Consider the following 16,545-nt stretch of genomic DNA (forward strand, 5'->3'; position numbering starts at 1 on the left):
TCTCCGTGTCAGAGAACAGGGACACGCTTGAATGGCTGCCATTGTCAATCTATTAGTCACCCACTATTTCATGGTGTCTTTTGGCGAGCGCCCACGGCCGACGAGATCATAGGCCTAAGTTTAGTATGCCCACTGGCAAAGTGCACCACTAGGGAGAACACTGAATACTTTTTTAAGTAGTATAGAGAAGGGAAAAGCAGTGGCCTATACTGTATACTAGGCATGATGGAGAAGTTGAACACCTGCTGTGCTTTTGAACACAAGCTGGTGTCAATATGTTATATCAAAAGTCCCTAAAGGTCCATTCTTAATTACCGGTACATTACATATGTCAAACAAAAACGTAATGCGTGATTACATCAGCAGGTACTAAACAATTTCTTATTTGTTTTTGTGGCTTTCGCCTTTATTTTATTATTTTTTATAGAGAGATAGGTATACAGTAGGCTGACAGGAAACATGGGGAGAGAGAGATGGGGAAGTGACACGCAGTAAAGGCCGTCGGGATCGGGAGTCGAACACACGGCACACTGCCAGACTGGATTACCAGCCAAGGTGCCCAGACGGCTACGCCAGCCTCCCGGGCTTGGTACTAACCAATTTCAATCAATAAAATGATGACTGGCACCTGTCTATCCCATATAGCTCAATGGTCCGCGCCTCTTCCACACGGAGCTGATGCTAGACCAGGGGTGTATAGCATCCTTCCGCAGCTGGAGAATAAGTATAGACCGCTTTTTCATAGCTTTATTTAATATTATTTCACGCCATGTGAAATAATATTAAATAAAGCTAACACAGTAAAACCACCTTCCAAAAGCGACAGGACAGTTCATCAACATAACACTGCGGCACTCAGCCAAGTTGTACTCTTTTCTCAAGTTTACTCTGTGGTGTTTCAGACTTTCAGTACACATCCGAGTGCTGCACACATCATTAACTGTAAACCTCGGCAGTTCGAGTAAACAACGGGTGAAACGGGGTGATTCCTCCTCCATTGTTGCAGTCCAGTCACTCCAGTGTGTCTGTCCACTCGTCTCGGTCGGACTGAAGGACCTTTTCTCTGTGAACCTGCGCTCTCTCCGCCTACTTCTTCTCCAGCTGTTAAACACAGCAGTGTTTAAAAGGAGATTTAAGACGTTTCTACCTCATGTCATCATGTCAACGTCGCAACACAAATAATACAAACTATGAAAAACGCCATCACATAATCAAATGAAATAGTGTGGTTTAAACTAAACTTTATTCCTACAAAATCACGACCGTATGTAGCAACTCATAATGTAATAACGGCTCATAATGTAATAAAAAAGAGTGGTGCAACTCCCCTCTCTCTCTCTCTCTCTCTCTCTCTCATTAGCAGGCAACAGTGCAGCACTGTCTCTCTCTCTCTCTCTGTTACTACAGCGCCCCTACTGGCCCCTACTGGTACATACTGGTGCTCATTAACCCATTCTGACCTGAGATCAGATTCATACGAGGTTTCCGCCGGACACACACTGGTCTGATGAACCCATTCTGACCTGAGATCAGATTCTAAAAATGTCAGTCGTTCTTCAATTTTTTTAAAAATAGCAGACCTACAAGCTCGTATCGCGCCACTCGGTGGCGCGATATGAGCTTGTAGATCTGCTATTTTTAAATAGCTAAAGCATAACATGATGCTGACACCAAAATGGGTGCCCGGTCAGAATGGGTGAACAACACATACAGTAGGTGAACAACACAGTGGTTGCACCACTCAAAAAATTGCGCATAACGTAATAACATATTTTTCTATAATGTAATAATGTGTTACATTATGAACGAACACATAGCAGCTCATAATGTAATAAAAGTTCATAATTTAATAATGGCCCATGTTGTTGAGAAAAGTCTTACACTGTCATATGTATTACCTCTGTTGACAAAATTTGGGCCATAAGAAAGTCTACATTTAATGTCTACATTGTGTCTACATTTAATGTCTACATTGTGATGTCAGAACATAATTGTGATGTCAGAACAGGCTAGCTCTATAGATGGAGATCTAGGTGTGATCAGTGCCCGTTGGGGGGTGATCAGGTGTGATCAATGTGATCAATGTGATCAATTGGCTAATAAAGGGCGAGGTCGTGCATCATTGTGATGTCAGAACAGGCCAGCTCCATATATGGAGATCTGGGGGTGATCAGTTGGGCCCTGACCTCTGCAGAGCCTTTAGTGCTGTTTCCTGACAACCGGTGAACCAACGGACTCGACGTCAGGCACTGCACTCCGTGTGGTGGTGTGGAACGCGTGTCAAATTTAAAGTCGGTGGGGCGAACGGTTTCCGGGTTACATGGATTAGACGTACAGAGACTTGGTGCATTTACTATGAAATCTTACTTTTTTTTATATATATTTTTTTTTATCCCACGATTTTGTAACCCATTTTTCACCCCTGTGTCAATTATCGAATGTGATCTTGGGCTCTACACACTCTCCGCCAACCTAGTCCCCATATATGGGAGACATGGGGAGAGCATCGGACTTGAACTCTTGCTTCCTTCATGCCTGAGTGTCCAAGTTGCTCCTTTACACCTGACAGGGGGGAGTTTCCCTTGTTGGACGTAGCGTGTGGAAGGAACACGTTATTTCCAAGTTGTGAAATAAAGGAAAAAAAACCTAGTCATATTTGACTGCCCCCTAAGCCAATGGGAGTCTGACCTCATACTCTGAAACGCCGCTGAAACGATGCCAGCCAATCGCGTAGTAGCGACCTAGTCATGATTAGTTGCCATGACACGTGCACAGCGAAATTCTGCACCCAAACTAACTGAGCTAACTGGAGAGCAGGAATTTTTTTTATATCACTGTCATCATTTCTTGTTATTATTTTAAGAAACATTACTTTTTCGAATAAATGTCTTTACATTGGAACCATACAAAGGATGGATGTCGCTTGGAACACTGTTTATCTGGTTCTTTGTGACACAAAAATGATTGTGCTATAGTGTGTTCAATCACATGAAGAAGAAAAAAACACATGTGTGAACTGAGCGTTGCAACTATACATTTATTGTTATAGTTACTGCTAGGGTTGTCCCGATCGGATCGGGTGATCGGAAATCGGCTCCGATCACATGATTTTCAAAAGATCGGAATCGGGGAGACAAGATCGGATATACAAATGACATATTACCATAAATACAAAATACATACTAGTCCAGTAGACACGATGAAGAAAAGCACACTGTTCTTAACGCTGTTGGAGAGGGGTTTGACCTTCAATCAACGCGAACTTGTGACGTGGTTTTAAAAGAAGCATGTTGCGGTTTCCTCAACCCTGAGAGGGAAGGCGTAGATGGAGCAATTTGTAACTAATTACTTTAATAGTCAAGCGTATTATTGTTACTATTTCCATGGCCATCTCTGTACTTTTGTCCACTTTCTATATTAAGTGATTGCTTTGAACTTTTCAATCATGGATAAGTGGTCAAGACAAAAAGGCCTTTTCGGGGAGGGGTCAGAATAAATTGGTTATTCGTCTCAATTGTCATATTGACGTCATCCACCGGCCATTGTAATATCTAAAAAACAGACTGCAAGTCATAGGCATGTTCTGTATCTGCCACTGTTTGGTACCTCTTTTAACCCTTTCTGGGAAACCCCTTTGGTATTTTAAGCATTATGTTATAGCCTACTTTTAGCTATTGAAAAATAGCAGCTCTACAAGCTCGTAGCGCGGCACCGAGTGCCGCTCTACGAGCTTGTAGATCTGCTATTTTTGAAAAATCGAGAAAATGTGGTGCAAATCCTTGAATATATGTGACCAAATTTGACTGAGGGACTGCCATTGGATTCTTTTTCATTTTCGTTTTCTCATGTCATATGAAAGAAGGGAATCATAGCTTCAAATTGACATGTGTTGTTCAGTTTGACACACCAGTTTTGGAGATATGGCTGGGTGTACTGACTCGGCTAGGGTGCCCAGTGGTTCTCAAGAAGTCCTGTCAGGCATTCCACTGTAAAACTCAACTTACCTTGTAAACAACTAAATAGAGACAAGCTGAAACCCAAACCTCTCGAGTCTCAGCTATTGTACAGCGTGAGCAATTCTCTCTACAGTATGTGAAACAGAACATTAAAACATGGTAAGTGTGCATTACTGCAGCAAATCAGGGGCCTTTATGTGCAACACTAATACAAAAGCAATAATTGTATTTTAAATCAAATTAAAAAACAGAATCCCCCTCCCCCCCCACTAATTCAGTGGTTCTTAAAATAAATATGTCAAGGACCCCCAAAGTGATATGTATTTGGCCATGGACCCCCATAAGAGAATATTTGTGTAAAACAATTCTCAACATTATTCAAAAACTAGTCCATAGTCCGGGGATGTGTGCACTCTGGAGATATTTGATATTGGTACGAGTAATGTGACTGCACCTTGTTGAGACTTTAATGAGACAGGGGTTATGAGTTTGTGTCACATTAGCCGTGTGGAATTACTGGTCTACCATAAATCTACCTTGAGGGTAAGTTATCTAATTTCATTAGCATGTTAACTCCGTGACATTGTGTCAGCAATAGTTACTGACAAACAAGTAAGTACTGTACACTTGTTCTCTTGGTCTGTGACACATTCACGGTGCATTAATGGCTTGCTATAACAACCGTCATTGATTGTGTAATAGAGCAAGAAGATGTTACCGATTTGGATCCATGTTCACGTTGTGTCAGCTAAACAATTTGTGCTTGTGTAATACCACAACGTTCATTCCAACACTGCACGTGTCAATCTGAGTGCGAATGCTATGGAAAATGATATCCAAAGTGATCCCCCGCTCGTAAAACGATGTATGTGTAACACTGCTCGTAAATGAAAGTCCTTTATAACTTGTCTGCCTGTGCAGTGCTGCTGTTGTTGTTCCGGCGGCTACTAATCCAAATCCCATGGAGCCTGAAGGTAGTATATGGCACACTGTAACCATAACAACACAGCCCAGACCGGAAACGGTGACATCCCATAGGCCGAACACACAGCTCCAAACTGGCCCAGTTTTTTCCAAAGCACAAACACAGTCCTTCATTGTAGTCTTAGAAATCGTCCTAAATAGCACCGGTCTTCGATTACTCCTTGAGCACCAAACCCTGCATGGGCTTTCCCTGCACACATTATAACAAACTCATTACAAAGGCTATTCCGAGACACAGCCAATGCCATGCAAACATCGTTATTCGTTAGAAACTACCAAGTCATTCAACGCATAAAGCGATGCTTCAACTAAATGTGTTTATGGAGAAATGATTTGCTTGCGGAAGCCCGACGGCAGACGGGTTGGAAAAGGGGCTTTATGACAACAGTGAAAGGATTTTAGACCCTCCACAAAAGAATCCTCGTGTCAATTGAACTCTGAGAATGTAATCCAAAGGTATTTGGGTACATCTACTCTAGGGGGACTGTCATCCACAAATAATACAGTATGAAGTACTGCTACTTGACTTAATTTCTTCAAGGATTATGTATTTATTTACTTAGACATGGGAGAGATAGAAAATCAAAGATCAAGTATCAATAACTGCCACTTAATTTATTAAAGGATTATGTAATGATTTACTTGTGCTTAAATGAGAGAGTTCAAAGAGCAAATAGGACTGGTGTGCAACACTGGTTTCCAGTGACATTGCATGTACATGGTCACTGAATGAACCAACAGCTACTGGTGCACCTCAATACTTTCCTTCTGAGTTTGGAAGTGTTTCATAGGAGTGAGACCCAGTTAATTGCTTGGAGTATCTTCTGGTTACGAGGGATTGGATTTCTACTACCAGAGTGACCTTCGTGGCCCCTCAAGCCATTAAACCTGTAGCAGGCTTGATCTTTCAGTGACTTTATGGGGGAAGGGCGGTGGCCTTGTATGTGTTTACCATGCAGGTATATTGCATATGGCATTACAGAGCGCGCGCGCGCACGAGAGAGAGAGAGAGAGAGAGAGAGAGAGAGAGAGAGAGAGAGAGAGAGAGAATGTGGGAATGTAAACGGTGTTGTTGTTAAATGAGAGCCTGTACAGTACATATGGGAGTAGAGGTTAGCTGTCAAGCCCTGGCTAGAGTATAGTTTATGCATGCAACCAGATAGAATGGTACACCACCCCAGTCTTGTGAATTCACATTATCGTGTGTCTCCTGCAGACCACTCTGGCCCCAACCACTGGGTGGGCGTTTGCAACTTTGCATAAAACCAAAGAGTGGAAGAGCCGATCAGCGTCTGCGCTCAGGGCCCTGTGATAGACAGAGATGCTGATTGGCTGTTCCACTCTACACGTGATAATGTGAATTCAGGCTAGTAGCCAGAGTCCATATAAGCCATAACCAGCTCAGTATCTGTATGCTATGTATGTGCACACACTGGTCCATCTCAGTATCTGAATGCTACGTATGTGTGCAGTTTGTGCACACGTTGGTCCAGCCTCCAGGATCAGCCGTCAACAGGCCAATATTGACAAACCTCTGTTGTGTATGTGCTGCGCAGTGGTGGGAAGTACATTTACTGGAATACTGTTTAGTGTTTAACTTCCGTGGTTCTCAAGGACCCCCAAATTAATATGTATTTGGCCGTGGACCCCCATTTTTCAGAAATTTTCAAAAATAGCAGAATTACAAGCTTGCGGGAGGAATGAAGTGACTCGCTGTGAGCTTATAAATCTGCTATTTTTTAATAGCCAACATATGATATAAATGGATAAAGTGCTTAAAACGATGTTCACACATTTTGCTGGGACCCCCTGGAACTCCCCCAAGGACCCCTGGATACCCCGTGGATGGACCCTGATACCCCCCTGGATGGACCCTGATACCCCCTGGATGGACCCTGATACCCCCTGGATGGACCCTGATACCCCCTGGATGGACCCTGATACCCCCTGGATGGACCCTGATACCCCCTGGATGGACCCTGATACCCCCTGGATGGACCCTGATACCCCCTGGATGGACCCTGATACCCCCCTGGATGGACCCTGATACCCCCTGGATGGACCCTGATACCCCCCTGGATGGACCCTGATACCCCCCTGGATGGACCCTGATACCCCCTGGATGGACCCTGATACCCCCTGGATGGACCCTGATACCCCCTGGATGGACCCTGATACCCCCTGGATGGACCCTGATACCCCCCTGGATGGACCCTGATACCCCCCTGGATGGACCCTGATACCCCCCTGGATGGACCCTGATACCCCCTGGATGGACCCTGATACCCCCTGGATGGACCCTGATACCCCCTGGATGGACCCTGATACCCCCATGGATGGACCCTGATACCCCCTGGATGGACCTGGATACCCCCTGGATGGACCCTGATACCCCCCTGGATGGACCCTGATACCCCCTGGATGGACCCTGATACCCCCCTGGATGGACCTGGATACCCCCTGGATGGACCCTGATACCCCCCTGGATGGACCTGGATACCCCCATGGATGGACCTTTTTGGATGCTTTCACAACTCCGTATTTCAAAGACAAAAGTTGTAATTTTGACTCCACTACATTGCTAGGAAGGGAAACTACATGATTGAACCACTCAAGTCCCATTTCATTCAGATATGCAAGCTCACAACACCTTGCATTGTGACAAGTTGTGAACTTTCAGAACAGCTATTTTCGCTAGGCCTAAAAAAATAAAACTAAATTGTAAAAGCAAGTACTCTAGTACTTTTTTTTAAATATTAGTTTTTGGCTTTTCTGCCTGCCTTTATTGATAGTATCAAGTGAAGATAGACAGGAAAGAGGTAGAGAGAGAAGGGGAGAGACATGCAGCAAAAGTCTAGCCTGGTTAATAAACCAGACCGAATCAGCCGTTGGCAAAAAAAAATTGCCTACCGGCGGATTTCGGTCTGGAGAGGCTCAATTGTACGCCCATTTTCTACACACGAGAACGTGTGCGCCCAATAGGGACACGGTATGCAATATGGGCGGGCTTTGGTAGGCCTACAGTGACGTTCAATGCTTGAGACCTTTGACTGACAGTAGCTCTGACCAATTGCGTCAAAGAGAAAATGTTTCCCTGAAAATGAAATCCAAGCTGAGCCTCCCCAGACTAATATCCCGCGGATCCGTGCGATATTAGTCTGGTTTATTAACCAGGCTAGCAAAAGTCGTCATGAACGGGACTCGAACACGCAACGTGCCGTCAGGCCAGAGCCACTTGGCCAGCGGGCACCCCCAGTACTCTAGTACTTTAACTCAAGTACAAATTTGACAGATCAACATTCACTTGCTGAGTAACGTTTGACCAGGAGTATACTGTAGCTTACTGACTCTAGTATACTGTGGTTGTAAGTACTGTAAGTGATGTGCTGCTGAAGGTTATACCTGGCTGGTGGAAGTTGGGGGCCAGCTCCATAGCGACTGCTCTGGCGATTTCAGAGTCCTGTATGGCAGCGATGGCCGAGTGCTCTGCAGCCTCGCTCTTTGTCCTGGCATGGCTCGTTCTGCAGAGGGAAACAATAACAACACACATAACAAACACTACATAAAACAGTATTTCTCAACCTTTTGTGGATCGTGGCCCACACCTCTAACTGGTTAGTGGTCAGATGGGTGGGCTGCTGCAATGCATGCATTCTCAGGGAACGTTCTGGCTTGGATCAATGGACGTCACGTAACTTAATATACCAGACTTAAAGTTTTAATTTAGCAGTACCACAATGAAAACCGACGTGTAGGAAAAAACTATAAACGTGAGCTACAGAACAGGCACACTACACTACACACATGAATAGACACTACTGTATATATATGCAGTACATAGTGGGTACACCAGACTGGCAAGTGCATCGACACCAAAGCATTGTAAGCCTATGCAATTTGACATAAATTACTTGTCACTTTTTACTTGCACCCTGTTATTAAACTAAGGGCCTAAATTGTCTGAGCTGCTCCAGTGCCTTCTTTTTCGCATGTAACCTGTCCTGCTTCTGAGATGCACCAGACTGGCCTGCCATAGGCTAGAGGCGTGGTTGGAACTCCCTTCTACATTGACAGTCATGTTTTCGTTACTGCACACAGTCCTCGTTGCAACTGCCATGTATCTTCCCTAACAAATGAATTGGAAGACCTGCGAATAAATGAAGAAAGCGTTTGTGAAAGATTTACAAGCTTATAAAGCGACACAGAAGACTATGCTGAAGGCACCATATACATCTGGCACGGTAAAAGAAAACCCATCAAGATAAAACTTCCCCCCGGCTCAAAAACCTTCCGGGAGCTGCTTTCAACAGCAAGCGAGCGGGAATCCTCCGATGACGCACATGCCCATAATAGGACATCCAAACCTCCTTTTCCGGCCGGCGCCCGCTCCAAGCAAAGAAGACGAGGAGGGGGTCGAGGGGGAGGAGAACGCCCAACATGCCGGTCCCCACGCAACCAAACGTGATCAACCTCACAGACCTTCCACTCACCGAGGCTGAAAACAACATCCTTGGAAAAGGGCTCTCCTTCGCCCTAGTCACTTTTTACTTGCACCCTGTTATTAAACTAAGGGCACTAAATTGTCTGAGCTGCTCCAGTGCCTTCTTTTTCGCTTGTAACCTGTCCTGCTTCTGAGATGCACCAGACTGGCCTGCCATAGGCTAGAGGCGTGGTTGGAACTCCCTTCTACATTGACATAAATTAGCTTATATCAATCGTCAGCTATATCCATTGTTTGTTTTCATAAAAAACTATATAAACCAAGTTTATATATTTTCAATATGTACACATTTTAAGAACCAGAGATTTGTCAACCACTGTGCTGGTGATGACACACAAGATTACTTCAGCATTTGAGCATTTTGTTGACATCTGTTCATTCTGATTTATTTTAATCTTTTTTATTTAACCTAATCGATGTATGTCCACTATCTAATCTAGTTTAATCTATCTAGCTCTGTGTGCTTGTAATGATACGGTATCAATCAATCTGCAGGAACAGATGTCAACGGAAGATAAGTGAAATGCGGAAGTAATCTAGCCTCGCATTGCGATACTAATATACCACTGCGCTGGGCTACGTGGGATATGCATATGCAATAGGGGCGGGTGAAGTGTGGCTGCGCCAGGCTAGAAGTAATCTACCGTGGGGTCAGCAGGTCAGAGCAGATACACTGGAGTTAAACAAATCTCTCGTTCTCTACGTATAACAAAAAACTATCAACAGAATATCCTTTGTGCTTCGGTCTCAAACAAATCCAACTTTTTTCCTAAATTTACAGGCCTACAGCTGCATCCAAGCAAGAACTTAATCCAGTCTGGAGTGCTATACTGACGGATGGACCACACCACACTATCTGGAGCAATGCCCATTGCATATTATAGTCACAACACACGTTTTTAGTACTATACTTGTGGGGACATCAACATTTTAGGACACAGGTTTTGTGAATGCCATTTGTATATATATTTTTTCCATTTGTAGGCCAAACCCAAGTCCAAAAATGTCTGATCTACAAGCTCACAACGCGTCGAAGCGAAACGTGTTGTGAGCTTGTAGATTTATATCAGCTGTGTATTTACAAAGTGATTAAACTGATCTTGATGCTGTATTAATCGATTTTGTCGGGAACCCTTGGAACCCCAGGGTATAACACCGGCTTGTAGTATAAATCAGGCATAAGATAACTCTTAACGCCTGACCACTAAACCACTAACCCTTACCCCTACCTGAGCACAGTCTGCTTAATAATAAAACAGGACTAAGGTAACAGGTAACAACCTAAACACAAGGGTACATTGTTATACTTTGGACATTAGAACATAAATAAATGACATTACCATTTGCCTTTTTGGCTTTGTAAACTAAAATGGAACAGGCCAGGTATGACAAATAACTCCAAAACACAAATAAATGACTGACAATGACCAGTACTACTAATTCAAATAAATTATGCACTATAGTCAAAATAGGTCATCTATCTATATGCCCCACGTCTCTGTCTGTCTGTACGTGTGTACATCTGAAAAGCACCTAACTCAAGAACCGTTCGCCCCACCCACTTCAAATTCGACACACACGTTCCACACCCCCACAGGGAGTGCAGTGCCCGGTGTCGAGTCGGTGGGGCATGGATCTCCAGCTTCCATCGTTACCGACTCAGTGCTCTACAGCCAGGAACCAGTCTAGTATTTAATAATGATACATCTCTCTTCAGAAATAGCCGATCTACAACGACCACTGAAAATGTATGAACATTATGATGATTGTGCAAAAAATAATTTGCGATGATCTCAAATCATTTGCAAATAGGCCGATTACGTAATAATTGTGCCAGGCCTAATTGCAGAGTCAGGGATAAACAGACGTGCAGGAAGCTGCTGTGTGTGTCTATAGGAAGTCAGCTGCAGCTCTGCAGGTAGTGCTGGGATTAAGAGGTCCTCTCATCACCGTACCATAAGGTTGTGCTGGCAGGTACTTTCACTGCTATATATAGAACCACAATGAGCAGCATGCCTAACAACACATATCTCCTTTGTAGAGCCAGAACCGACGTGGCCACCCATTCCACCATTTTGAGTCCGATCCCGACTTTAATAGAGCGCCGCAGTCCCGCCCCCTAACAGGGCCCAGGAAATGATTCCCCGTTCATTTTCCTCATAGACATTTCAAAAAGTATTTATTTAAAGATCTTTTAAACCTCGTACAAAGCCAACTCGAGTTGTGAGAAATCATGACAACAAACACAAATCTTTCGGGCCGAACAAATAATTAGAAAGAAGAAGAAAACGGCAGTTTTTCTTCCTTGTAATTATTTGTTTGGTCCAAAATATTGTGTTCATTGTCATGATTTGTCACAACTCGAGTTGGCTTTGTACGACACTTAAAAGGTCTTTAAATAAATACTTTTTGAACAAAACACCAAGATTTAAGTTTGCTTTTTTTCGGAACACAATAGGGCTTTCACTTCTAGTGATTTTTTACTAGTTGACTAGTTGCCTAGTTTATTTATTTATTATTTTTTTATGATATTTGTACATTTAAGAACTGTGTACATTGGTGACTATAACTATAATCTAGCTGATCTTGAGGCCTACACAAACCTTATCAACTAGTCAACTAGTACCAACGATGTCAACTAGTGGATTTACTAGTCCACCAGTTGAATAGCCGACTAGTTGCTTAAAGCCCTAGATCACAATCCATTGAATGTGGACATTTCAGACACTAGTCAAACTAGACCCGTTTGAATATATGAACACCAAATTATGTACAGTGTGGTTAATGCGATTTAGTAGATTTAATTATGTACATTTTGAGGTGTAGGCTACTGGCTACTCAGTCTGGGGCTGGGGGAGGGAGTTTTTAACGGATGAGCTTGGGAAGTTGGAATGGGCACAAAATTAATATTATTAGGCAGGTGGTCCGCGGACCCCCAACCCCTCAATCTGTAGTACATTCATACAAAATGCAGCACTGACTGAACAAGTGAGCAAAAGAGAAACTTGTCGTCATTATAGGCAGAAATGTTCCTAAAAAACTAATGTGGGGTGTCGCTAGGCAACCAGCCGCCAGGTGAGCATAGTAGCCCAGACAGCCAGTGGGGAGGAGGCAGAATGCAGCCAAGAAGAACACGCCTACTCGGCCTCGTCATTCAACAGAAGTACTACCCCGCCTACCTATTGGCTCAAGGCCAAGTGTACGCACCTACGCCACCTTCCAGGGTAGGTTAAATGGGGAAGGATTTACTGCTTCTGCGCTCATTCCCCACTGACTAATGAGAGGGACAGTTCGGGCATGCTCGGCGGTAACCCGCCGCCCCGGATGAATCTATAGTGACCAGAGAGAGAGAGTTCCACTTCCCCGGGGGAATATTGACATGCAGGGAACGAAGTACCTGCCAAACCCGGGGACATTCTGAGTGTGATTTATATTACGGCGCACTAAGCCCAGTTAGGGAAAAGGACCCTAACTGACCGCCCAATCCTGCCCGTGTGACAGACGGCAGGGAAGAGGAGGATTTCTGTTGTTTAAAGAGACATTCTGAGTTTGCATTTAATGCTGCACGCCTGAAGCGCACTTATCATAATAAACCGATCTGCTATTTCCGCTATTAGCCGTTAGTCGTCATTAGTCGTCAACACAGTATATTATGGCTTAAGTGATTTATGCCAAAAGGCAAAGAGGCGTAATATGTTTTGGAATCATCATGAGCTTATAGCATTATCGCTGAGAAGTATTATGGGAGCACACACAAGGTTAGATGGTACGGGGCATGACTCATTCTAGCAAATACATGCACACAGGTCAGGTGCATATACTACACACAAAACGCAGAGAGAGCCACGAGTTACAGAACTCAGGAGGTTCTGTGTGTGCACTAATGACTAATGCATTAGACTAGAGAGACAGATCATTTGTGTCCTCTAGCTCCTGCCCATCAGTCCATTCTCAATTCAAATCCCTCATTATGCAGTGCCCTTAAAAGCACATAGTAAACACTGTTCTGGGGCGGCGGTGGGTTAGCTTTATTACTCCGTTTATGTTACTGTGCAGTCACGGGCAGGCCTCAAGCTAGCTCTGGTCCATAGCTCTAATGCCTTCATTAGAGCTATGAAACTGTTATTTTCCTACACTCGCATTAATGCAGACCAGCCTCTCGTCTGTAGTTGAGGCACTTTCTGCTGGGCTGGGTCACAAATATAAAAAAACGTTTTACCTATACTCAAACTCAAACAAAACTTTTCAATCACTTTTTGGGCAGAATTTGGAAAATCTTGTCTATGAGATTTTTCTCTTGGCAATATCGGTAGAGGGCGCAGTGGAGTAACTAAAAGTATTTATTTTCCGGTGTAAAAACAATCCCTTTCTGGCCAAAAAGTGCATTTTAAACATGTGGTGGGGTGCTCAGAGTGCGTCCACTAAGGAAAGTAGGCTTTCTAATTACACAATGTACTTAATAGTACAAGCTCAGAACACGTCGCTTTGCGACGCATTGTGAGCTTGTAGATCGGCTATTTTCAAAAGATTTTTAATACACTATAACACTTGTGAAATTGGAAATTCTGCATAATGAGTACTTTGGTATTGATACTTTCAGTATTGATACTTTTACTCAAGTAACAAATGCGAGTAACGTCTTCCACCACTGCTCACAGCTCTTAATAACAACCCAGTCAGTCATCATCAGCTGGAGCACCGCTGACACGAGACCTTCATCTGGCTGCTTAGCCACGTATGTGTACCCCACCCCAGCATCCATATTTTGGGGGGAACATTAGCCAAAGATAGCCGATCTAAACACCCACAATGTGTCACAGAAGAGATTTGGTGTTGACAGAAAAGAAGAAGAAAAGAAGTACAGAGCCACCTCAAGTCTAGAGGGGGTTAAAGACTTTCAACCTGGCAACCCTATGTTGTGTGTCATTGTAGGCAAAAACTTCCAAAATGGCAAAAAAGGCAAGCTGTTCACAACTTTCCAAAATAGAAAAGTAGTAAAAGTATAGGGCTTACTAACAGTGATTCTCCATCTTCCACTCTTGTTAACCCGATCCATCCATCACTTACATAAACAACATATCTTGAATACCAATGGCTGGATTGCAGTCGAAATTTGCTGTGTGCAGAAGGGTGGCTGGCACCCTTAGAGATAGGGTGAGAAGTTCAGTCACACGAGAGAGACTCAAGGCCTATTCATAGTCTGGATTTTCGGTGGTGAGGTGACCACCGGAGCTGAAATAACGTTGAGCGGTGGTGAGTAAAAACAGCGGTGGTTTGCTCTTCACCGCGGCTCGTGACGTCATGATGTAGTTCGGTGGTCACCTAACCACCGAAAATCCAGACTACGTATGAGCCTTCAGAGTAGACCTGCTGCTTCTTCGCTTGGAAAGGAGCCAGCTTAGGTGGATCGATGCACATCCCATTGGAAGGAGACCCCTGGGAAGACCAAGGATCAGATGGAGGGATTATATCTCCAAAATGGCCTTGGATCGCCTCGGGATCCCCCAGAATGAAGTTACTAATGTTGCTCTGGAGAGGGAAGTCTGGAACTCTCTGCTGGAGCTGCTGCCCCGCGACCCGAATACGGATAAGCGGTTGTAGATGGATGGATGGATGGATGGACCTTTCTGCACTAGGCCCTAGGGTGAAGCCTACTGATTTTTATGTTCTTTTGTTTAGTGCCTCACTTTTGGCAAAATGTCCACTTGTTTTCTGTTTTAAAGGAACCTAATTATATGGTACTTTATATTATTATTACAGGCAGATGTCTCTATTTCAGACTGCTGGTCTGTCCTTGGACTCTGAACATCCTGTGTGTGTGTGTGTGTGTGTGTGTGTGTGTGCACACGTGCGTGCCTGCGTGTGCATGTGTGTGACATACCAGGACAGTGAGATATTAAAATGCATGAGCAGCCATATGCTGGGGGGGGGGGGGGGGGGGGGAGGACAGTAGGAGAGACAGACGGGACGCTTCCTCTCCAGAAATAAGTCCTTGCAACACCCGGAGACAAAGGACACACTCAGGCAGCTTCTGCAGACATGCTTACAGCCTTACACATGCATGCATGCATGCACGCACACACGCACACACTGGGGGTGCCAAGCTTAGATAATGAATTCTTGGGAAATCTTTTTGAGCTCTTCAGTTGCCATGTTACTCACATTGTGACTGCAGAATTGTTCTCCTTACTACCTCTCAGTTTCACTACATGAGGGCTCAACGTGCTGGGAGTGGTCTTATTCACGGATACGTTGCAGGGCTGGAATCTTTGATTTTCTTGTTACAGCACCACACTTTGTATAATGTATAATACACACATACAGTCATGTATCCCCAGTGCGCGCACACACTTCTATTTCAGAAATGTACACAAGGCGTGGGCAAGTGGAAGGAGGTGTGAAGTATGAGTGAACAGCACATCCGTGACATACATGTGTAGTGTATGTGAGGGGGTCTTAATGGCTCCATATATTTTGGTATCACACTTGGTGCAAGTCACACACAGAGGAAGTGACCCAGACTGCTCACAGAGGCCCAGACAGGTCGTCTCGTGGTTGGAGGAAGTGACAGGCAAAGACGGATGGATTGGGAGGAGAGGAGTGGTGCAGGAGAGAGAGCGAGTCGACGGAAGGACACAAAATGTGGTAACAAGGAACGGAGAGCAGAGGGCATCAGTCCCGCAGAGCCAACAACCGTTAATTACAAAAAACACTCAAACTCAGGCACGCTGACTGGCTGTGTACTTGGATCGCTTTTTCCTATCTACATAAAATCTCTTCGCTAAGAATATCCGATCTACAAGCTTTGGATATTTTGGCTGATGTTCCGCCCCGAAATATGGATGCTGGGGTTCAAGTGGTTAACTTGCTGGCCCAGGCTAACCCTAACCCTCCCTAGCCCAAACAACAAACAACTAACCCTGAATGTATAACATCTAACTAACCCTTACCACACAATCTAACCCTATAAGTAAACCTAACCATGATCTCTCTCGCCATAACCATATATAACCTTGAATGACATTTTATGGATGCTGTTACAGTATGTCTTCCAGAATGGTTGACTGGCACAGCTCTCACTTTGACTTGTTAGTACAAACCTCA

At 44.3% G+C, this 16,545-nt stretch overlaps 1 protein-coding gene across 2 annotated transcripts in view; it reads right to left on the reverse strand.

Moving 5' to 3' along the window:
- jph1a (junctophilin 1a) overlaps window positions 1–16,545 on the reverse strand; it is a 70,577-nt gene that overhangs the window by 16,513 nt on the left and 37,519 nt on the right. For both annotated transcript variants that reach the window (XM_083778494.1, XM_083778495.1), the window contains one exon: window positions 8,343–8,461. In XM_083778494.1, the coding sequence (XP_083634620.1) occupies window positions 8,343–8,461 (119 nt within the window). The remainder of the gene's footprint in view (window positions 1–8,342; window positions 8,462–16,545) is intronic.

This window comes from Protomyctophum parallelum (assembly GCF_964188405.1).
Source record: "Protomyctophum parallelum genome assembly, chromosome: 12".
Classification (NCBI taxonomy): Eukaryota; Metazoa; Chordata; class Actinopteri; order Myctophiformes; family Myctophidae; genus Protomyctophum; species Protomyctophum parallelum.